This window comes from Podospora pseudopauciseta, chromosome 6 (genome assembly GCF_035222475.1).
Source record: "Podospora pseudopauciseta strain CBS 411.78 chromosome 6, whole genome shotgun sequence".
Taxonomy (NCBI): domain Eukaryota; kingdom Fungi; phylum Ascomycota; class Sordariomycetes; order Sordariales; family Podosporaceae; genus Podospora; species Podospora pseudopauciseta.
Window position 1 is genome coordinate 3905925 of NC_085895.1, and position 22316 is coordinate 3928240.

At 53.2% G+C, this 22316-nt stretch overlaps 10 protein-coding genes across 10 annotated transcripts; 6 read left to right on the forward strand and 4 right to left on the reverse strand.

The window, feature by feature from the left end:
- Nucleotides 1–383: 383 nt before the first annotated feature.
- Nucleotides 384–3832, forward strand: QC763_609760 (putative NRPS-like protein biosynthetic cluster; the record flags this gene model as incomplete). Its single annotated transcript, XM_062914795.1, has 2 exons — nt 384–1035; nt 1085–3832. Exons 1-2 carry the CDS (start codon nt 760–762, stop codon nt 3830–3832), a joined length of 3024 nt encoding a protein of 1007 aa, XP_062763559.1. The 5' UTR covers nt 384–759.
- On the reverse strand, nt 610–5032 carry PSF2 (DNA replication protein psf2). Its single transcript, XM_062914796.1, has 2 exons — nt 4659–5032; nt 610–4593 (listed from the first exon to the last, which is right to left on the reverse strand). The coding sequence occupies exons 1-2, from the start codon at nt 4770–4772 to the stop codon at nt 3910–3912; spliced, it is 798 nt and encodes a 265-aa protein (XP_062763560.1). The 5' UTR covers nt 4773–5032; the 3' UTR covers nt 610–3909.
- A 6-nt stretch (nt 5033–5038) lies between these two features.
- Nucleotides 5039–8235, reverse strand: QC763_609780 (uncharacterized protein). The gene is made up of 3 exons (XM_062914797.1): nt 7223–8235; nt 7091–7160; nt 5039–7000 (listed from the first exon to the last, which is right to left on the reverse strand). Exons 1-3 carry the CDS (start codon nt 7540–7542, stop codon nt 5483–5485), a joined length of 1908 nt encoding a protein of 635 aa, XP_062763561.1. The 5' UTR covers nt 7543–8235; the 3' UTR covers nt 5039–5482.
- Nucleotides 8236–10058: 1823 nt separating this feature from the next.
- Nucleotides 10059–11588, forward strand: QC763_609785 (uncharacterized protein; the record flags this gene model as incomplete). Its single annotated transcript, XM_062914798.1, has 3 exons — nt 10059–10099; nt 10642–10906; nt 11010–11588. 3 exons carry the CDS (start codon nt 10059–10061, stop codon nt 11166–11168), a joined length of 465 nt encoding a protein of 154 aa, XP_062763562.1. The 3' UTR covers nt 11169–11588.
- Nucleotides 11589–11888: 300 nt separating this feature from the next.
- Nucleotides 11889–12804, forward strand: QC763_609790 (uncharacterized protein). Its single transcript, XM_062914799.1, has 2 exons — nt 11889–12253; nt 12308–12804. The coding sequence occupies exons 1-2, from the start codon at nt 11960–11962 to the stop codon at nt 12545–12547; spliced, it is 534 nt and encodes a 177-aa protein (XP_062763563.1). The 5' UTR covers nt 11889–11959; the 3' UTR covers nt 12548–12804.
- Nucleotides 12805–12971: 167 nt separating this feature from the next.
- QC763_609793 (uncharacterized protein) lies at nt 12972–14051 on the forward strand (the record flags this gene model as incomplete). The annotated part of the gene is made up of 4 exons (XM_062914800.1): nt 12972–13141; nt 13283–13322; nt 13386–13496; nt 13953–14051. 4 exons carry the CDS (start codon nt 12972–12974, stop codon nt 14049–14051), a joined length of 420 nt encoding a protein of 139 aa, XP_062763564.1.
- Nucleotides 14052–15161: 1110 nt separating this feature from the next.
- On the forward strand, nt 15162–15575 carry QC763_609796 (uncharacterized protein; the record flags this gene model as incomplete). Its single annotated transcript, XM_062914801.1, has 1 exon — nt 15162–15575. The coding sequence occupies one exon, from the start codon at nt 15162–15164 to the stop codon at nt 15573–15575; it is 414 nt and encodes a 137-aa protein (XP_062763565.1).
- An 88-nt stretch (nt 15576–15663) lies between these two features.
- On the reverse strand, nt 15664–19078 carry IRC5 (putative ATPase). Its single transcript, XM_062914802.1, has 2 exons — nt 18189–19078; nt 15664–18135 (listed from the first exon to the last, which is right to left on the reverse strand). Exons 1-2 carry the CDS (start codon nt 18622–18624, stop codon nt 15971–15973), a joined length of 2601 nt encoding a protein of 866 aa, XP_062763566.1. The 5' UTR covers nt 18625–19078; the 3' UTR covers nt 15664–15970.
- Nucleotides 19079–19418: 340 nt separating this feature from the next.
- ARC1 (G4 quadruplex nucleic acid binding protein) lies at nt 19419–20651 on the forward strand (the record flags this gene model as incomplete). Its single annotated transcript, XM_062914803.1, has 1 exon — nt 19419–20651. The coding sequence occupies one exon, from the start codon at nt 19419–19421 to the stop codon at nt 20649–20651; it is 1233 nt and encodes a 410-aa protein (XP_062763567.1).
- A 24-nt stretch (nt 20652–20675) lies between these two features.
- Nucleotides 20676–21530, reverse strand: QC763_609820 (uncharacterized protein). The gene is made up of 2 exons (XM_062914804.1): nt 21368–21530; nt 20676–21295 (listed from the first exon to the last, which is right to left on the reverse strand). The coding sequence occupies exons 1-2, from the start codon at nt 21406–21408 to the stop codon at nt 20887–20889; spliced, it is 450 nt and encodes a 149-aa protein (XP_062763568.1). The 5' UTR covers nt 21409–21530; the 3' UTR covers nt 20676–20886.
- Between the last annotated feature and the right edge of the window lie 786 nt (nt 21531–22316).

The window sequence follows — 22316 nt, forward strand, 5'->3', positions numbered from 1 at the left end:
TCTGTCTGGTTCTAACTTCGGCGATGTTGGATAATAGAGTTGCAAATCAACTATAGGTTGTTGAATAGAAATACCGGTCTACAAAACGACAACACAATGCCCCGGAAGCCTCCGTCCTACCGGGAACGCTGATGATCATCGTGGCCTTGGATACTACATTCAAACGGCCAGCCCCCTCTTAACAAATCCATGTCGCTGTTCGGTTCCTTTGCTACCACGAAATCTACACTCCCGACCATAGCTGATAAAAAGGCCCGACATCATACTTTTCGTCCCGGGAGATAACCCTATTGGGCTGACTCTCCGTTAATCTGCACCCACTACGGGAGGTGCCGATGCAGCGCGGGAAACCATCGGGGGTGCCGACGCCACGTCTGAGGTGACGGCATTTGAATCTGTCGGGTGAGTAAGGCCAACAACTCCTGTAACCTCAACCCCCAAGCACAAGAGAGGCAGAGCACAGCCTTGCTTGCTCAGCCAGTCTACCTCATCGTTGACCGAGTGGGGGGTTTTACGTGCTAAGCATCTACAGCTCCGGCGGTGAAACATGAAACATAGGGAGAGAATGGGAACCGATAAATATCACAGTGTTTGTCTGAGATGGATGTCATCATGTCTTGGGTTACCGGACCGTTCACACCGAGACAAACATTGTAGATCCTGTCGGCTTCAAGAATTCATCGCTATATCCATCGAAAATTCACATCACTTTACAACTTCATATCTTGTCTCGTTTGTAACCTCCCCATCTACCTAGCAATGTCCTCTCTCACATATGTTGTCGACGAGCTCGCCGCTGAGGTCCCTCACGATACCTGGGTCAAGATCCCATCATCACCGACCAAGATTGAAGAGATCACATGGCAAAACTTTACCTTCCAGCAGCTCGGCCAAGCGGTAGACAAGCTAGCTCACTGGATTGACAAACACTTGGGCCCGGCTGGCTTGGGCCGGGACGAGCCCCTTGCCTACACTGGCATCAACGACATTCGATACCCCATAGTCATCCTGGCGGCGTTGAAGACCGGGCACAAGGTTGGTAACACCATGTGAGGTTACCGCCATCAACTCTAACAAATAGCAGAGCCTTCTATTATCGCCCAGAAACTCCGTTGAGGGCCACTGCGCTCTCATAACCCCTACCCGCTGCACCAAACTTCTTCACAGCCAAGAGCTCTCCGACCAAGCTTCTGAAATCGGTCAAAAGCTCGGCCATCTCAGCGTCCTCCGCATCCCAGACCTGGAACACCTTCTCGAGACCACCACCAACCCCACCCCGTACCAGAGCAAATGCAATGATACGACCCCCGACCACGAGACAGTCATGATCCTCCACTCAAGCGGCACCACCGGCCTCCCCAAGCCCATCCCCCTCAAAGCCGGCGTCCTCACCACCGCCGGCAGACTACTCGCCACCCTCCCCACCCCCGCCGGCCGTCTAAACACCCACGACCCGCTCTACACCACCCCCCTCATCCTCTCCATGCCCCCCTTCTTCCACGCCTTTGGCATGAACCTCCTCGTTCGATCCCTCCACTACCGCCGCCCTCTCGTCCTCCTCCCACCCAGCACCCCCCCAACAGCAGAGCTGATGCTCCACGCAGTGAAAACCACCCGCCCGACAGGCATGGTTTGCACCCCTTCTATTCTGGAAGATATCTGCAGTTTGCCTCACGGGATTGAGACCCTGAGGGCGTCAGATATCGAGTGTATCTACTCCGGCGGCGCACCACTAGCCAGGTCATGCGGCGATGTCATTGGGGAGGAACTCTCCCCTCGTATCACGCTGGTGAACGGGATCGGCACGACCGAGATTTGGAACGCGACCGGGTATACACCGCTGGACCCCAGGGATTGGGAGTATTTCGAGTGGAATCCTGCGGCGGGCGTTGTCATGGAGGGGGTTGGTGGAGACGAGAATACTGCCGAGTTGGTGATTAAGCGGTTGGGAGGGGAGGAGGGGAGGTTCCAGTTTGTGTTTTATAACTTTCCTGACTCGGAAGAGTGGCGGACGAAGGACTTGTTTGAGCGCCATCCGCTGAAAGAAAATCTGTGGAGGTATGTGGGACGGGTGGATGATGTTATTGTGCTGAGTAATGGGGAGAAGCTGAATCCGGTGACGTTTGAGAAGATAGTGGAGGGGCATTCGATGGTGAAAGGTGCGGTGATGGTGGGGAGTGGGCGGTTCCAGACGGGACTGATTGTGGAGGTTCATGATGTGAGTTTGGGGGTGAAGGAGGTGGTTGAGAGGATTTGGGAGAGGGTTGAGGAGGCGAATGAGCAGTACCCGGCTCATGCGAGGGTGTGGAAGTCGATGGTGAGGGTCGCGCGACAAGACAAGCCGTTTGAGAGGACGCCGAAGCGGACGGTGATGAGGAGGAATACGTATGTGGCTTATCAGGCCGAGATTGAAGAAATGTATGCCAGTGCGATGGTTATCAATGGGGTTACAGCTGAGGGTGTGTTGGACGAGACCATGATCTTGGCTCAAATTCGGGATGCGGTCAACAGCGTGATCAAGCGACGCGGAGACGTTACAGACGACACTAACCTGTTCGCCCTTGGCTTCGACTCCCTTCAAGTCCTTCAGCTCATCCTCACCCTCAAAAGCACCGTCCAATCCAGCCTGCAAGGCAAATTCTCGCTCCGTCTGGTCTACGAGAACCCCAGCATCAGCCAACTTCACCGCGCTCTCTGCTCTGCCCCAGGCACCGCCACCACCAACACGTCAAGAGCAGACAAATTCGACGCGCTCATCAAAGAATACACTCCCTCCCTCCGCCTCCCCCGTCCTTCCCACACCGAACCCAAAGGCTTCAAAGTCATCCTCACCGGCACAACCGGCACCCTCGGCTCCTCCCTCCTCTCCTCCTTCCTGGCCAACCCAACCATAACCCATATCTACTGCCTCAACCGCTCCAAACCCATCTCACCCAACACCTCCCAAGTTACATACCTCCAAACCGACCTCCTCCACCCTACCCTCGGCCTCTCATCCAAAACCTACAACACCCTCATGCAACCCCAACTGCTAATACACTCCGCCTGGCCCGTTAACTTCAACCTCCCCCTCGACTCCTTCCTCCCTTCCATCTCCGGCACAGCCAATCTCATGGCCCTCAACCCAGCAAAATTCGTCTTCATCTCCTCCATCGCCACCGCCATGGCGGGGACCTCACCTGTCCCGGAAAACTTCACCCAAGACCACAACCTCCCCTTGTCAACAGGGTACGCCGAGTCCAAACACCTCGCCTCCTGTGTCCTGGCCAACTCCCCCATCCCGAGCACAATTCTGAGGGTAGGGCAGCTTGCTGGGAGGGCAGATGGTGTAGGGAGACAGTGGAATAAACACGAGTGGGTTCCTAGCTTGGTGCAGACATCCCTCAACATGGGCATGATCCCGTCCACCTTGGGGGGGAACCAAAAAGCAGTGGATTGGATACCCGTTGATCTTGCTGCTGAGGCAATTGTGGAGCTGGGGTTGGGGGGCAGTGGGAAGGGGAGGGAGTGTTACAATGTTGTCAACCCCTCCTGTGCTGATTGGGAGGGGACGATGGTTGGCGCCGTGCAGGAGTATGCAGGCAAGACTGAGAGGGGGAAGCTAAAGGTGGTGGGGGTAGCAGAGTGGTTGGATGCTTTGGGGGAAAAGAACGACGCAGAACGGTACCCGGCCTTGAAGCTGAAGGAGTTCTTTGAGGGGTGGAGAGACGAGAGACAGGGTCCGGTCATCTTTCAGACAGACAAGGCGAAAAAGACGAGCCAGACGATGGGGAAGATGGCAGCTGTGACCGGGGAGATGATGAGTCGGTGGCTGGATGCTTGGGCTTTTTGACACGATAGGGTGTTAAACTGTAGACATGAACAGGAATAGACCATCCCTCGCGCAACTCATGCCTTCCATTCGGGTATTTAGATCCCCATATCATCATCACTATCCCCATCCCCACCATAACCACCCCTGCCCCCATCTCCCCCACCCAGATCCATTTCTTCCTCTTTTTCTCGTCTCGCCGTCTCGACCGCACCACCAATCTTCCTCACCCCATCCACAACCCCCAAGACAAACCCCCTATTCTCTGCCAACTCCATCGCTCCCACGCCACGCAAACTAACCACACCCCCTTGTCCTTCCGCCCCCAGCGTCTCCGCCGAATCTCTCATCTTCGCCGCCCTGACCTCCACCAAATCCCGTAACAACCCCCTAATCTCACTGGTATTCCCCCCCAAATCATCGCTCGCGTACGTTATAAGCGCCTCGGCAACCTCCAACCAGTGGTACGGCAAATACCCCGCCGGCGCGGCGCTGGTACAATTACTCCGAAACGGCGGGCTCAATATTACTTCGCTGCTGTCACCCCCACCTATCCTCCCCGCATAACCAGGTTGTGACTGTCTCGCTCGTGAAGCGGTAGGCATTGGCTCCGAGAAAGCGTGAGGGTGCACTTTTGTCTCGCGGTGGACAATGTCGGCTAGGGAGGCGGGGTACAACCATGGTGGGGGGACGATGTTGGCGCGGCGCTGCTTTTTGAGGAGGAGAGCTAGCCAGAGGGGGAGGTCGGCTCGGTGGGGTGGGCGGAGGGGGGGGGTTTTGCCCTGTGGTGGACGAGATGTTAGACCAGGAGGGGAAAAGGGAGAGGTGGTGGCGGTGGGAAACATACCGACAGCAGATCGATGCTTTCTAATCGTTGCCTAGGAACCACTGTGACGAGCTCCATTTCGGCGACGAAGGCGACCTCAGAATGGGTAAGGCCTAATGGTAGAGGGAGAGCCATTGTGAATAGTTTATGGGGGGCGGGAGATGCTGGTGGGTATCGTGGGATTCGGAAAGTACTGTGGTATATAGTGTCACCTCTTCATGTCGTATTTTGGTTTGTTGTATGATTTTAGTCGCAATTCGAGAGCTCTGGCGGTTGGGAATCAACTGAACTGCCATCGAAAGTCAGCGTGTCGCGTAAAGTGAAAACGCGGGGCACTGACGTCGCCTGGGGCCCACAAGGCTGGACCGCCAAGCCACTAGGAAAAAGGGGTTTATAGGGGGTACCCTAACCCTGAATCAGGTTGTTTCCTTGCTTGTGATCTTGATCCAACCCCTATGATCTATCTGAGCTATGACACTTGCATACTGCCGCAAAGAACCTTGTACTTCCGCCAATACTACAAGATTCCACACCTCGGACGAAGATCTGTCTCCTTGTCACCCGTGGGAAAACAAGTTTTCGAATATATTGGCTTGGTCAGCCGCGAAAATATGGCAATATGCAAGGTCGATTACGAAACAAAACTGTCCAAAAAACATCTATGGTATCAAAGTGTATCTACAAGCAATCCCTCACACATAACACGTTGCGTCTAGGGTAATCATCCTGAGTGCTGACGGGCTGCAGCATAGGGCTCCCGTCTGACATGAGCAGGGCGGTAAGAATCTTCCCCCAACGTCGTCACAAAAATATCTTCTTTCGGCTGATTGGGTAAGCAAACCGCTTCATTGGTCGAGGTACTGAAGTGCTGGATCAATAGCACCGCCATATTCACCGCTTGATGAAAGGTCCTGGCCGAGGATCCCGAGAGCTGCTCGACTGTCCCAGAAGCCGTCTCGTCGTGGGTATTGTGTGAGCAAGGCGGTGGCGTCTGCTCGGACGGTGGGATCCAAGCATTTGGTTGCCGCAATGTAGAGAGCGCAAGTCGGCCCGCTGTCCAAGGTGAATATTTCGCTACATCCTTTGGAGACGGGTTGGTTGGCCAAGAGGACTCCAGAGAGGCGCACCATTTCTTTGAACTGCGATGTGATCTGTTCAGTGCCGTAGTGGTCTTGAAAGCCACAAGTGTTGATGTAGGCGTGAAGCACGATAGACTGGAGAAGCAGAGACGTCGCCTGAAGATAGGATGACCCCTTTCGAGGAGAGCTTGCCGGATTGTAAAGCGGCCAAAACATGTCATTCCACCGTTCTAACATTCCAAGACACTGTGATTGCATGGTCTTGATCCCGGGCAGAAAGTCTCCATCCTCGTATGTTGGCCCAGCCATGGCTTGGCTGAAGTACAATGTCCAGTGCTGGATCGCGTCCCACCATCTTCTGGCCTCCCCGAGCCCGGAGAACTTGGTGGGCATGTCGTCTAGTGAAAGCCTGCTGTTGATTTCGATGGGTACTTGAACTGAGCCAGTCATGAGGCCGATAGACCAAGCAGACCATTCCATTCTCTCAAATGCTTGCAGAATCTCGTCTTCTAGTTCGAGCTGGCCCACGCTTGCTTGCCCTGAGAGCATGAGACTGCCAAAACTGATATGATTGACGGCAGCTCCGTGGCTCCCATGCAAAATCTCAAAGCACGCAAAGAGAATGCAAGCAACAACTGCCACACGTAGAGTAGAAGCAGAGTTTGGCTCCTGTTGAAGTCGGATCAGTCGGATTGCTTGTCCGTAGTGCGTGAGGGCCGCGTTGTAGTGATAATCGTTGCCGTCCCCTCCTGAGGGCCCTGCTGGAACAATGTTCGGAAAAAGCGAGCAGGCAAGAGCACCAATGGCCATGAGAGCATACCGAATGGCTGGTTCAACTTGGCTTATCTGTGGGATTGTTTGGGTGAACAACCGAGAGGAGAACCAGCCTCCCCCGAGATTATTGGCCAGACTGAACCAACAGTCACAATAAAATGTCTCCCAGTGCTCGTCAAATTCATTGTTTTGGGAAGACTCCTGTGAGGAGTTTTCTCCCGCGCCATACTGGTCGCTCAGCTGCAGTGCCTCGAAATTGTCGGGAAGCCCCGAATCGCTCTTCTCAGACCGGGCTGATGGGGAAGACAGCCGCCGTGGTTTGTCGTCTCTCGGGGGCGCCAGTTCGGCTGTCTTGTACCCATCACAGAATCCTTGCCATTTCAAGCATCGCTGGCATGCAGGCTTGGCCTCGTCGCATTTCACATGTCGTCTCCTAAAAGGCACACCGTTGTCAATATCGCGCCCATGGTGTGTTGGAACAAACAGGCTGCCGAGTGATGACCTACTTGCCTGCAGCAGCAACTCTCAGTCAGTAATAGGCCTCTCGTTTATGCAGCATTTCGAGACTAGTGACCCACATGTAACACAACCGGAGCGCACTTTCGGTACGCTTGCCCTTGTGGCTCGTGGCCGGTGGTCCAGGCTGAAGACAAAAGACTGGGGACCAGAACTGTGTTGCGAGTAAGCTAGATCAGTTTCGGTCATGCAAGTGATAGCGAGAGTTCAACCCACCCTTCTGGCACATTATTATCCCCAGTAGACCACGGAGTCTTGACCTTGAACATGCCAGTTCTCTTAGAGGAAGACATGATGGATATTCGATGATCTGGGATCGAAGAGAATGAGTAGATCTTCGGATCACCTGCCCACACACCCAACCTCTCAATAAGGGGGGGACATCGAGTCCAATTTGAGGAAAACAGACCCAAAAGTGTACGGTGCCAAGATGGTGGCTTTGTGATTCTGAATCCAGGGTCCGGGTTACCAAGAGGGTACTGCTGTGCTCGGCATGTCGGGTTGGATAAGACGAACGTCACAAACCTTGCCGCCATGAGGAGGTAAATGCGGAAGCCTGGTGGGTACGGTTGCACCACATCATCTAGGGTGTGCCAATAGCTTCCGGCAATGGATGGGTATGGGACGTACTTGTCGTATCAGGGGGCTGAGATAAGTCGTGATCCTGAGCAAGATCAAAGTATATGCCAGGTACAGCCACTTTGGGTCGGAACGTGGTTGTGGATTTGGGTCGAAATACTCCACACATCGTCCCGTTTCTTGGTGCCTGTGACATGACAAGGAGTCTGGAAGCGGGGGACCGGGCGGACAGACAGTGTGGGGGGATGTTCTTTTGCTCCATACCATGGCGCCGTCACCGGTGTCTAGGTGGTCTTAACATTGACCATTCAGCCATCGCCCGGTAACTGCCATAATGCCGGTCGAGCTGTCTAGCACACGGCGTCAAGCTCGAAGCCAATGACAGCACGAGTGAGAGCGAGCGTTTCCTACACCAAAGGGACACAACGAGGCGATCTGTATAATCTGCAATCAGCGCCATGTCAGCATCGAAACTCCATCACACCACGGGCCAATCCATACAATTACCACATGAGCGGAGGTTGTAAGGAGGCTTAGTCGCTTTAGCGGTCTTGGCCCTGCAAGTCGAGGAGCGGACGGGAAGCGGAGGTGCGGCCGCATGCATGTGTCAATAACCCGTGGTTAGATGAATGACCTCCGGGTGGTACTACCTCACATTACTGAAACGGGGTTGGTGTGAGATTGGGCTTCAAGATGGAGTCAAGAACGTTACATACCGACGACTGTGGTACAATGTTGGTGGGTGAGCATTTGGGACAAACACTTTGGTGGGCAAATTGCTGTAGTAAGCTGGCGCTTAACTCTGTTTGCCCTAGCGTGTGGCACCTTGGCCAGGTTATCAGGGCTAATTGTCCCTTTGAACAGATCTAAAGTCAACGTCAACCCCCGAACATCACAATACCTATTCCAAGTTGACCAACATCATGATTGCTGACTGTATCCAGGGATGTCAGGCAACGATTTACTTTCTTGCCATCAACCCAAGCGAATATACACGAACGGACTTCCCCCTTTCACCGCCAAACATCAACACCCAAACCTGAATTGCACAATTACATCTACAGATGCCAAGCAATCAGATTGGGAAGGAGCATGGGTAGGAAACCATGTGAATTGATTGGTCAAGCAACGATCCCATTGAACACACTCTGCCTTGCTGACAGCCTAAGCTGAGAATCTATCTTATTATTGCTCTCATTTAGCTCGCATTTTGTTGCACGGTACTGGCATCACAGGGTTCAAAAAGAGTAACCCGTATCCGACCCGGACATCTCCTCCTATAATCCAACAACTCAAGTGCTCGACTTCTTAGGCAACGACAAAACCAACTTCTGGCAAGATTAACGCCGCTGACGGTCAAATGTTTGGAACTCGAGCCGCAAACTTTATTTTCTTCCCGGAATGATATCAAATCGGTTGCCGCTGTCGTGTTAATTAAGTCTTGGGGCGGGCCGAGGTCCAAATGTTACCTTGACTGACCTTACCATCTTCACGAAGTTTCAAGGGAATCGACATTACCAGCTTTTTCTCGCGCGACTCTATAGGATGGCCATGTCAGCAGAATTCCACGAAAGGTTGTTGCCTGCTCATCACGAAGTCATCGACAGATACAAAACACAAAAACTGTCCTCCTACCTACTTCGACATGGAATCCAAGATTATTGTCATTCTTATTGCTAATCAAATTCTCCAGCTCGGGCAATGTGCACATATCGAGTATTGGTTCATTCTATGAGACAGACCTATGCATTGGTTCTTTTTTGCTACCATTGGCGTTGGGTAGGAACTCGACCCTTGCATTAGCCCATGAAAATCGCTAGCTCATGAAAACACAGCCCCCTTCACCCCACATCGCCCACAACACCAACACCAACCTTCACTTTTATGTATCAATGGGAAATCTCAAGAAGCACCGGCCCGTCGAATTCCATCCCCGTCTCATGTTGGTTCCGGTTTCACTCGCGTGTGCGGCGAGGCAGACCAGGGGGCATTCTTCCCGGCTGACTTGCATTGTCACCAAACCCCACCGCTGCCACTGTGCAACGGAACCCCTTACCCAGAAGCGACCCTCGTAACGGCATCCGAAGGGAGGTTGCCACGTTGTTCACACGATTTACCGGTGGCAGATATTATTCCTCTTGCTGAATCATCAGTCCCCATGCACAGTCAAACAATCAAGCTTTCTGTGTAACCACAGGGGGGAAGTTGCTTATGAAATCTCATTCTCTTGGTAAGTGAGGGCACTCCTACTGCTTCCCAGCGCAGCTTGAACTACCTACCCAGACATAACCTCAGTCTACAGAAGGCCACGCGTCAAAGAGTCATGTTATCATATCGACAGAAGTCCGCGGCCAGATACCAAGGATTCGTGCATATGGATGTACATAACCGTGTCACCTCGGCAATGGCAAAGCCACAATGGGGTTGCGCCAACAACGCTACCCTCTAAGCAAAATCAAAGAGATCAAGTATCATGACGGAAAGACGGGCTCAGCTCCGTCTATCAAGCTCACGGTCAGTGAGCCGTAAGAGGAAGGTTGACAAAAAATCCTTCATTACCTCAGCTACCTTACTTCTGGCCAACTTGAACAGTCTTGAAATATTTCACTGCTAGGGACTGACTGACCAAGGCAGTGCTGCAATCTACCTAGCCAACCTATCGAGCAAGTAATCTCCCTGTTGGAGGCCTCCCATGGTTTAGCCAGCTCTTCTGAACCACAAACTTCCGATGAAATATGCACCAGGTGTGCTGGCAGGACACAATAATGCCAAGAAGAGACCAGTATTACAGTGAGAATTTTCATCATGCCAAAAAAAAAACATTTTAATTCTCAGTTCTAGACTAAGCTCATTTATCTATACATCAAGCCTCGCCTGTCAATTTACAATACTTCCTGACCCAAAACTCTGTCAAGGGGGACGGAAGCCGCATCTCTAACCTTATCACCGGCCGTGTAAATCAGTTCAACGATTAAATACCAGAAACCATCCTGAGCATCCGGCCTTTTTCTCACAAATCTGTAGGCCCCCTCGCCCATGACAGCTCGGACATAAAGCCAGAAGCATCACGAGCGCAAGACAAGCGAGATACCTCCTCCTCCAGAGAGCCTCTTTCATGAACTCACGCTGGTGGTCGAAAATAATCCAGACAAGGCTCCCAACATGGCAAACAACCGGGACGACCCTGCGGGCAGTCCAGAGTACCAGGCAGGCTGCCGCCCAGATCTTTCAAAAGTACCAAAGGTTGGACGCGATGATGATGGCGGTGCTCTGGACGATTCCAGCGGGCACAAGAAAATACATGATGGGATACACACCCAGGTAGATCAGCACCGCGGTTAAAAGAACCTCCCATCCGCACTTGTTAGCACTAAACACATAGAACGAGCATCCCTACTGCCGTTTGTTGACTTCATTGTCCCAGGTGGCCCTGGGGGGCACGTATAACCTGCCGAGACTGGCTCTGTTCAACCCAAGGAATGGGACCTGCAGCCAGTACAGGAAGAACCAAAACACGTCGGGGATGCCCAGGGAGAGGATGAGAAAGGTGACGAGTCCGGTAAGGGTGTGGATCCTGATGTAGTCTCCCAAGCGGATCCAGTAATCGCGAGGGTAGATTCTCACGTAATAGCGAGCTAGATCGAAGTTGTTGGCGTTGACTATGGTGTCCATGTTAATATCGGGCAGGCGCCCGCGCTCACGCTGGGATACATCCAGGTGTCTTAGGTTGTTCATTTTGGTGGATCGCTTTTTGACTTGGATGAATAGAAATTATGTCGGGGCGTTGATTGGGCGGTTGAAGACTTCCGGCGCCCTGTAATGAAAACAATCGTAAGCCTGCTGAAAGATGTAAATAAATAAAAAAGAAGGATTCTGTGACGTGATTAGCATGTTTTCACCGGTAACAGGGAGTTACTTGATGAAGAAAACAAGGCGGAATGAAAAAGGGAAGGAAGAAAACCATGACTAGTTCTATATTGGCTTGCACCCCCGAGAGCTAAGAGAAAATACTAGAACGGTGCATGCTATGGATTGTTCGGGCAGTGGATGAGGACTCGCTTTGTCACAGGACCACATGCAATCTTTGTTGACTATTTTGGGAAGAGTCTTTTTTGGTGTGGATCTGTCCTTTGACAGATTTAAACAAGACATTCTTTGATGACAGCCACGTTCTTCTAACAATAGTTTCTTAAGAATAGGAGGGAAGGAGGTTATCAGTTGTAGCTGGTCAGGGACCCACGTGACGGGTCACATGATCATTCTGGGCCATGCTGGAGTGGATTCACAACTCAAGTCACTTTTTACCAGAAACCAACCTATGCCAACACTGAGTCGCGTGCACACACCAGGAAAGAACCCCAAATCCCACACGGAATGAACTTTTTCTCTGCTTTCCGAGCTTCTACTAGGCCAGAAGCTCAATGGTTCAAGGTGGGCCTTGCCTCGTCATTTCCCGATCTTGGCGTTGACGAGGAAGACACCCACACCTTGGCGCACACTCGAACATGCAACACCGACACAGCACCAGGATGCAAAGTCTTCCATATACCAAAAGATGATCCTTCCTCTGGAAATGAAGTTCCAATCCCGGAGAATGAAGCCGCTGGCGACATGACAGACCAGGTCTTGGTTTTCAAACGGAAGGGAACCTTCCATGCTATCGACCATGTAAGTAGTGGCCACTCTCAAGATTGTATCAGTTCTCTAACCGAGACACTGTAGCAATGTCCACATTCATCCTTCCCGCTTTCTCAAGGCCTGTCCTTTGATATTGAAGACTTTGGCATTGTCTTGAGTGCGGGAATCACCTGCCCAAAGCATGGCTGGTCCTTCGACCTGTTCTCTGGAAGGGCAGACAGGGGGAACTACAAGCTCAAGGTCTGGGAGGTACAACTACGAGATGCCGCCGACGATGCCTCGGACAAAGAAGTATGGGTGAGAAGAAAGCAGAGGATCGGGTAATACAATGCCGTGTGGTCGATCACAATGCCCGCCTCGAGGATGTGGGAGAGTGCTCAGAAATTGAGGGCTGACAAAAATAACACACGGTTTCTTTGTGCCAACAACAGCCCGTAGATGGCTGGCTGGCAAACCGAGCTGCTGCCAACCAACGAAACAAAGAAGGCCGAGTCTTTGAACCCGGTATAAATCAGAACAACAACCCCCGCCAACTTGTTCAGAAAAGACTGTAGACCAAGAGACTCACTCACTCAAGCACCAATGCTTCGGCATCTTTCACTTTATTTCATTTGTTACTACACCCCATCGTTTCATCCACACTCTCCTGGTGAGAGCAGCCGTTATTGTCTATTACATTCTTCCCTAACACTTTATCAATCGCTCTTCCCCATCATTACCACCAATCTTCGACTACCTAAACAGCAAAATGGCCCCCAAGAGGAATAACAACAAGGCCCCCAAGGCCCCCAAGGCCCCCAAGGCTCCAAAAAACCACAAAACCACCTCCAAAGTCAAGAAGGTGCAGGCACCTATCACTACCCGTGTGACACGCTCTAGGGCCCGTGAGTCTGGGGAGGAGTTGGTGTCTCTTGACATGTATGCATCGACTCGAACCCGAAGAAAGACAACTAAAACCACCGTCACTAACCCAACGGTCACTAACCCAACGGTCACTAACCCAACGGTCACTAACCCAACGGTCATTAACACCACGGTTAATAACCCTACGGTTGACACCCCTACGGTTAACAGCACCGCGGTTACCACTGAGATCAAGGTAACACCGTCAAAGGCGCCAGGCACAGATGAGATCAAATTGAATCCACCCACCAAGAGAAAGGCGTCCACCGAAACACCTCGTGACTTGGAATCATCTCCTAGGAAATTGGCGAGGAATGGCCGCGCACCAGAGGCGCCTTCTAGTCCTGAGAAAATGCCCACCGAGAAACAGGTGGGTCAACCTCCGGTTACTCAGAAAGAGCCCCCAGTTTCCCAGCCAGTGCCCCCTGTTACTCAAAAAGTGTCCCCGGTTCCTCAGACACCACCCCCGGTTACTCAGACAGAGGTGCCGGCTACTCAGACAGAGAAAGGAACCCAGGCAGACCCGAACTCTTCTACCAGCAGCAGTGGCATTGGTTCTGTCAGCATTGGCAGCTCCAACTTTGCAAGCCCCGCGGGAAGCGAGAAAAATGACAGCACCGGTGGCATCAGTTCTCTCAACGGTGGCTTTAACTCTGAGAAGAACCCCAGCTCTCCTGGTTCTCCCGACAAGCCTCCTAGTGATTCTGGGTCCGACTCTAACCCTCGAAATCTTGACCGAGCCCCTTTCCCAGCTCATACTAATGGTTTCCTTACTGCTCTCGTTTCCCTGCTCGAGATTGCTGACAATGTTCGCAGCTTGAAGCAGACAATTGATGAAACGCCTGGGGTGTCTCCTAACTGGGCCGACTCCGAGCGGTACACCCGCTACTCCTCGTCCACTGAATCAAGCCTCTACAGGTTCTAGTAGGTCTTGTGATTTTCATCATCACCATTCTCTACCAAGCAACGTGATGCAGAAAAGCAGTTAGCTAAAACAATAGATATTGGTTCTTCAATGCGCAATGAAGCGTCTTTTGACAAGTCCCCTCGCCCCACATCTCGCTCTGTGAAGAAGTCGTCGTCGTCGTGGTCTAAAAGCAAGTCCAACCTTCCTGTAACTTCTGACAACCACCACCACCGTGATGCCACACGCCCGATCAGAGCTTCGGTCGCTCGCGTCTACGAGACCGACTCTTCAGCAACACCCACACCACACCCACCACCATTAAAACCCGGCGTCTTCAAAAGGGCCTCCCCATCTTCAACAGAAATACATCCTTCCCATCGGGACCGGTACACCGGCAATAGGAGACAGTCGCCCTTGCCAGAGTTGACAACCCCCCGAGGAGGAAGTTACCTCTTCTTCCTCCTCATCGGACAGCCAACCCCCCTCTGCACCCCAACTCCAACCCCAAACCCAACCCAAACCCAAACCCCCTTAACGTTAACTCACCCGCGAAACCCACTCCAGAATCCAACCGACGGCAATCCTCCGCCCAGACCGGATCAAAACCCCCTCCCCGCATCACCGTAGAAAATCTCCCCCGGGAGCCCGTCATGTCAACGGTGGTTAACTCGCGCACCCCGCTCCCCATCTCGAAGCCAGAGCCTGTCAGGGAAAGGATCATCCACGTGAACCTTACCCCTAGGTTTCAGAGTTTAAAGTCACGGTGCAGTTCCTGATCAAGAATGAGGGCGGGCAGAGGAGAGCGAGGGCTGAATTGAGGTATCGGTTGAGACGGGTGCAGATTCATGCCCGGAGGGCGGTGTTGGAGAGGGCGATTGATGAGATTTTGGCGGGGGCGGAGGAGGAGCGGAGGGTTAGGAGGGAGGTGGGGGGAATAGCTCGGATGTTGAGATTGGGGAGAGAGGTGGGGAGATGGGTGACGAGACAGATTGAGAGGATAGTCAGGATGAGGGCGGCAGCCCAGAGATCGGGACAGGGGGTAACAAGGACGATAAGCCGGAGCCAACGCCGGTGCTGGATGCATTCGGGGTTCTAAGGCATAAGGACAGCAGCGACTCTGATGTTTCTATGAGCGATCTGCCGTCTCCCCGACGAATTGCAGTGTCGACTTTTCGGTCGACGGCGAGGTTACCATTTTGGACGCCTCGTACGAGGACCCGAGCGAGACTGGTGTTGCACAGCAGTCCGGACATCTCAGCAATCCTGAGACCCCGAAGCGTCCTGAGACCCCTAAGCTGCCCGAGAAATCGAGCGATATCCAGAACCTCAAGCACCCTGAGGCCTCTACACCTACTACTATTCCCAGCCGCCTTGAGAAACCCGTCGACCTTGAAAACTCGAAGCCCCCAGAGCCCACTGCGCTCCCTGACATTCATCCGCCCCCCGAGCCTACTACAACCCTCAAGCCTACCACACCCCCTCAGGGTTCCGGACTTCAACTTACCAGATGAGTTGGCAAATAAGCCCAACTTCGACGAATAGCTATCTCTTATTGGTCTCGACATCATTTACGACTAGGTTGAACCAGGCAAAGACACCAGGTACGCCACTGTAGCTTTGGCGAATCTTTGCTTACCTAAAGGATGGGGCATGAGGATAGTGTACTAGGATGACGTGTTTTAGACAGGGCAAGATAGCTACCATTTGATCAAAGAACACACATTGTCCCGAGAGGCCGTTCAACTTGCTGTGACAGCAAATAGGCCGAAGCCAGGCCCACTGCTTATTACACCATACTCTGACATGTATACCACACAAATAAGCCAGCAATGAACCACCAATATACTTTAACCCAAACACCATGCCCGCCTGCCATGTTTCATGAAACAAAAAAGAGAAAGCGGAGGGTATATCACAACACCAAAATACCACCGCAATCACTGCTTCCCCGTCTCCGTAATCCCATCAGCCTTTGTCTCAACAACCTTGTACACACCCGCATTACCCTCACCCGCCGCAGCCCGCTCATAAGCCTCATCACTCCTATCACACAACACCTCAATATCAGCATCACTGAGCACCTCCTTGTCCCCACTAAACTTGTACACCTGCCCATCCTTCAGCAGCAGCGCCTTGAGTGTTTCCTTGTCCAAGTCCTCTCTCATGTCAATCTTTTGCCCCATCGTCCTGAACCCACCCTTTTTGATCACCAGCTTCTCCAACCGTCTCTTTGCGTCTGCACTCCCCAATAGCTCGTCCTCTACCGTGTCCCTGGTAGCCAACCGGTACACAACCACCGGTCTTGTCTGACCAATCCTGTGAGCGCGATCTTGCGCTTGTAAATCCTGCTGCGGGTTCCAGTCACTATCAAACAAGATGACGGTGTCAGCCGAAGCAAGGTTGATACCCTGCCCCCCTGCCCTCGTAGTCAACAAGAAGATCTTGAGCTCAGGGTCCTTGTTGAAATCCTCAATCTGCGCCTGGCGGTCCTCCTGCGCTACTGACCCATCAATGCGACATACCGGCCACCCGCGCAGGTCGGCGCAGTACGACTCGAGCAGATCAAGCTGCTTGTTGAACTGGCTGAAGATGAGCACCTTGTGGCCGCGCTCAAACAAGGCGGGGAGTAACCTGTCAAGAAGCAGCATCTTCCCTGAAGCAGTGACGATGGACTCGTCCGCTTCGCAGTCGTAAAAGTGATGGGGGGAGTTGCACACCAGACGGAGCTGCATGACGGGGTTGCCGAGTTTCTTGAGGGAGATCTCGCGTTTGGCAAGCTCGAGGGTTTTGGCTCGTTCGAATTCATCGGTGTCTTCGTCGAGGCCATTTTGTGCCTGCAGTTCGGTTTCCTCTTCGAGTTGCTTGGCCAACTTGGCCTCAAAGGCGTCGTCGTCGAGCATGTCGTCGTCTGAATCGGCGTCTTTGTAGGATTTGCGGCCTCGTCGTGGTCGGCCGCGGACACTACTAGGGGTGGACTGACGACTTGACTTGACGCTCTTGGGAGCGGGAGACTGCGATGCTGGTGAGGCCTTGCGCTTGGTGCTGCCCTTCCGTGGTGATTCGCGAATCGGAAGGGCAGCTTCTGCCGCAGCACCTTGTTTCTTAGCCAGGGTTGCTGCTTTGGGAGGACGCCCACTAGGTCGCTTTCCCATCATGAGGGCAAAGGCATTCTTCTTCGCTGGAGGAGCTGGTGGCTCTTCCATCTTGACTGACATCGGGCTGGTCCTTGCGGTCGATGATGTGACCTCACTCTCCGTGTCTGGCTTCACGCTGCTTGACCTAGAGGAGCGTGTGCTGCGACTGAGCGATAATGCTGAGCTGTTGACAGCTGTGAGCCTCTCCACGACCTTGTTTTCCAAGTAGGCCCGAGTGTCGATATTCTTATCGCTGATAGCGTTGTACAAGTCTGTCTGCTCCCTGGTCATCGGCGCATACAAAACATACTCTCTCTTTTTGGGCAGGTACTTGGCGACATCAGCCTTGACTCTGCGCAGAAGCAAAGGCTGCAACACCACGTGCATCTTCTTGACGAGTTCTTGCTTGGCCTTATCAGCAATGAACTCTTCGGTTCCTTCTTCATCCTCGAGGTCACTAAAGTCGAACCAGCTCTCGAAGGACTCCCAGTCACTGAAGATCTTGGGCAACAAAAAGTTCAGCAGTGACCACAGCTCCTTGAGGTTGTTCTGAAGAGGGGTGCCGGTAATCAGGAGTCGGGTGGCAGAGGTGAATGTCTTGAGTTCCCGAAACAGCTTGGAGTCAAAGTTCTTCATCCGGTGACCCTCGTCGATGATGATAAACTCCCAGTTTATCTTGGAAAGGTTGGCACGGTCACGGATGACCATCTCATAGGTCGTGCAGACGACGGGAAACTTATTCGTAGGTCTGCCTCCCACGAGATGTTTGTTGATCTGGTTCTTGAAAATGCCGATACGCTGCTCGGGGGTGCCGTGGTACATGCAAACAGGGATTGAGGGGACCCATTTGTGAAACTCATTCATCCAGTTCGATAGTGTACTCAACGGAGCAACAATCAGATGTGGACCGAGGTAATTTTCTTGCTCGCGGAGGAGAGCAATCAGGGAGATGGTTTGAATGGTTTTGCCTGGAAGGTATTAGCATGTCAGTGTTAACGAAGCCGTGTAAGTGCTTGCATACCGAGACCCATCTCGTCAGCCAAAATGCCACTCATTCCCTGTACGCAAATCTCGTACATCCAAGTAAGACCCTCCAACTGGTAGTCTCGCATGGTGCCGCCAACCAAGCACTTGGGCTGCTTGGCCATGGTCAAGTCATGTTCTCCCAGTGTCTTGCCATCCAAGCCTGTTCCAACTCGGCCGAGGACTTTGGTCTTGTCTGTCAGAATGCTGCTAAACGCTGCACTCTGGGCGAGAAGAGCATCCAAGTCCTTTCCCTTAGCCTCACGCTCCTCCTTTGTCAAGGGTCTTCGCTTCCATTTCTTCTTGCGCTTCTCCTCAGCCTTGAGATTCGCGAGGTGGGCCTTTTCCTCCTCGGCGGCGAGTATTTGCTCCTCTCTCAGCTTGGTGTAGCTCATTTTGGGCTTCTCGGCTTCCATCGTATCGGCGGACGCCATCGGGGCGGAAGCGAGCGATGGTGCGCAAGGGCTGATATGGTGTCGCAATGGAGAGCTACTAGGGAAGTCGTGATCGGACGAAAAACGCTGCTATCGCACGTCCGGATGAAAGAGAGCGGTCGCAAGTCGCAATTGGGAGCCGAGGGGTGGGAGGGATATCCCGGTGGTCAAAGCACGGCGGAATGCAACTCGCCACCACGCAGAAATCGTCGAGCAGTCGAACAATGAAGGCCAAGTGAGTCGCCCAACTATTAAGCAGACAGTAGATTGTAGTAAAAAAGGACTTGATCCGTCCAGAAAATACAAGGGCTTCTCCAAGAAGAGACAAGAGTGGCACTTCCCCCAAAAATGGTGAGAAAACACCGAAGGCAAAACAGTTTTGACAAAATCAATTAACGGAGGCGCGTCGATCCACGCGACGGGCGATGGCGATTTTAATCCATTTCTGCACGCGTCAAAGAAGCAACGACGCGCAGTCACGCGCTTTTCCCAAAGCGACGCAGGTGCCAAGACAACCGTTATGCTCCCCCGCATTCCTGCCTGAAAGCCAAGGTCAGAAAATGCTAGAGCTCAAGCTGCCCCTCCTTTTTGACTCAGAAAAAAGTGCCCCGCATTGAACATTGAACAGCTTCAATCAAGTCTATCATATTCCCGACCAACGGGATACACCAACCACGCTGTCCTTCCTCCGCCCCTCCTTTGCTGCTCTCCGAAGCGCAATCCCTCTTTCCACCAATCGACCATTCCAGTCACGACGACTTTCCTCCCTGTTTTTCCTGTCGAACCCGCGCATCATGGCCTACCTCGACTCCCAGAAATACACCCCCGCCGAGGAAACTGAGATCCAATCCTGGCTCTCCAAGGCCTCCTCCGTGTCTCCCGATAACTCCTCCCTCCTTGACGAGATTAACAATACCCTCGCCACCCGCACCACCGCCCTCGGCACCAAGCCCTCCAAAGCCGATATTGCTCTGTATGAGTCCCTCGCGCCCCTCGTCAAGTCCTGGGACCCCGAGCAGCGCACCGGCGAGCACGGCCACCCCAACATTGTTCGCCTCGTCGACTTTGTGCAAAACTCACCCTTTTTCGGTCTCGACGTCAAGGACAAGGTCGAGGTCGATGTTGAGGATATTCGCTATGTCAAGCCCGTCGTTGACGCCAAGGCCGAGAAGGAGAGGTTGAAGAAGGAGAAGGCTGCTGCTGCTGCTGCTGCTGCCGCCGCTGGTGGTAACGCTGAGCAAAAGACCCTCGTCGACCGCACGAAGGAGGCTGCCCAAACAGTCGTTGAAAAGGCCGTCGAAGCCAAGAACACCGTTGTCGAGGCTGTCACTGGCGACGCTGCCGTCGCCGCTGGTGCCAAGCCCCAAAAGCAAAAGAAGGAAAAGAAGGAGAAGAAGGGCCGCGAGCCCGCCCCTCCCCCACCTCCCCAGGTCCTCTCGCCGTGCCTGATCGACCTCCGTGTTGGCCACATCCTCAAGGCGATCAAGCACCCCGAAGCTGATTCCCTTTATGTCTCCACCATCGCCATGGGCGACAAGCCCGGCACCGACGACACCACCGAAGTCGACGGTCAAATCTGCCGCACTGTCTGCTCGGGTTTGAACGGGTTGGTTCCTCTCGAGGAGATGCAAGGCCGCAAGGTGGTGGTGGTGTGCAACCTTAAGCCGGTCAAGATGAGGGGCATCAAGAGCAGCGCCATGGTGCTGGCTGCCTCGCCCAAGATCAAGGAGGGAGAGGTGGATGATCACAAAGGCCCCGTCGAGCTGGTCAACCCACCTGCCGATGCCAAGGCTGGCGAGAGGGTCTACTTTGAGGGGTGGGCCGGCGAGCCGGAGAAGGTGCTGAACCCAAAGAAGAAGATTTGGGAGACGTTCCAGCCTGGGTTTACGACTACGGACGACTTGGAGGTTGCGTTTGATGCGGGGGTTGTGGAGGCGCTGGAGGGGAAGACGGGGTTGGGCAAGTTGGTGACGGAGAGCGGAGGGGTTTGCAAGGTGAAGAGTTTGACGGGTGCGCAGGTTAGGTAATTTCTTCTTTTGAGAGTTTGGTTGTTTCACTGTGTGCAGGAACGATGGAGGAAAATAGAATAAAAAGGCTGTTTCCCTGTAATTTGCCTATGGAAGAAGGAAAGAAAGAAAGAGAGAGAGAAAATAAAAGCAACTAAAAATGTCATGAAACCTCCCCTTCTTCTTTCACCCGTCTCTCCGTCTCCTCCCCTCCCCCCCCCCCCCCCCCCTTTTTTTTATAAAAAAAATGATCAACTTAGTTTGGCTTGGTCAAAATTGCCGTGGGGAACGCTCCGGTGTGAGTCGGCGCGCAGCCGGTAGTGACGTACTCGGTGATGGTGGGGATCACGCATCCGGTAACGCACTTGGGGCAGCGGGCGGTGACGGTTTGGGTGGACGTCTTGGGGCAGCAGTCGTCGTGGCAGGGGACCTCCTTTTGCTCGATCTTGATGTAGGCAGGGCACATGATGGGGTCTTTGGGCTCGGGGCAGGCGGTGGCGCAGGCCTTTGGGGTGGTGGTGGTTGTGTGGGTGTAGCAGGAAGGCTTTGCGGAGCAGGCGGTTGGTTTGCTGGGGGGGGTGATTACGGGGAGGGAGGCGGTGATGGCTGGGCCGCCGCCGGGGACGGTGAGGACTGGGAGGGAGGTGCCGGCTGGGATGGCGGAGCTGAACGGGGAAGGGGGGGGGGCAAGTTAGTTAGTGGGGATGGGAGGAGGGAAGGGGGAAAGGGGGACGTACACTGCTCCGGCGAGGAGGAGGAGGAGGGTTGGGAGTTGCATTTTTGTTGGAGAGGTGTGTGTGGGTAGAAGGCTAATAATACCTTTGCTTGATGAGCTGGTGGGTGCTGGTGGTGAAGAGGATGAGAAAGCACGAGGGGCAAGGTCAGAGTCTGGGAGCTTTATACTCTCACGCCGGCCATACTTTGGTTTCTCCTGTCGTTTTCTGTTCCTGAATCAGACCCTCAGTTGACATGTGCGATCGACGGTGTCACTCCCAGAGAGGTAGAAACAACGAAACGGTAACAGCGCACAATGCTACGGCAGCGACAAGCTGATGGGGTTAGACCTGACTTGGCATCACGTTTAATCTGGTGATTTCTGCAGAGAGATCGGGGGTAGAGATGCAGAGATGGGCATGGATACAACGCAGAAAAGGGGTCTACACTTTGAGGTGGTTGTGACTGCCTCCGATGGGATGCATGTGCCTCGATGAGTGGCAGATGTGTTGAAGATACCCAACGGGTCTCTGCTTTCCGAGCCGGACATATGCTCTGCCTGTGCTCATACACAACCCAACCTACTGTGTGTGTCGTCTTGACCCGATGACATTTTATGCTGTCCTTCTCATAGGCATAACTGAAGCTCCAGCATAAAATCATATCACAGTCCAAAACCCTCCCTGCACTCAACCATACCCAGCTGCGACTTTCTCTCTCGTTCCGGCTGCGTTAATTTACACCTATATTAACTGATTGCTACCGTAACAAACATTAGGCGAGCGAGCAAAACCCATAAACCGGGGGTGTACATAACTCGCGGATGCTGTTTCCAGGTTCAGGTCCCAAAGCCAAGACAACGATGCCCGTTCAGGTAGACGCGGCAGATATAAAGCCGTTATTTTCTTGGAAGCCTCTGGCGTCCAGCCTCTCAACATCTGTCAACTTTCCGAGGGTTTCGCAAGATTCCCG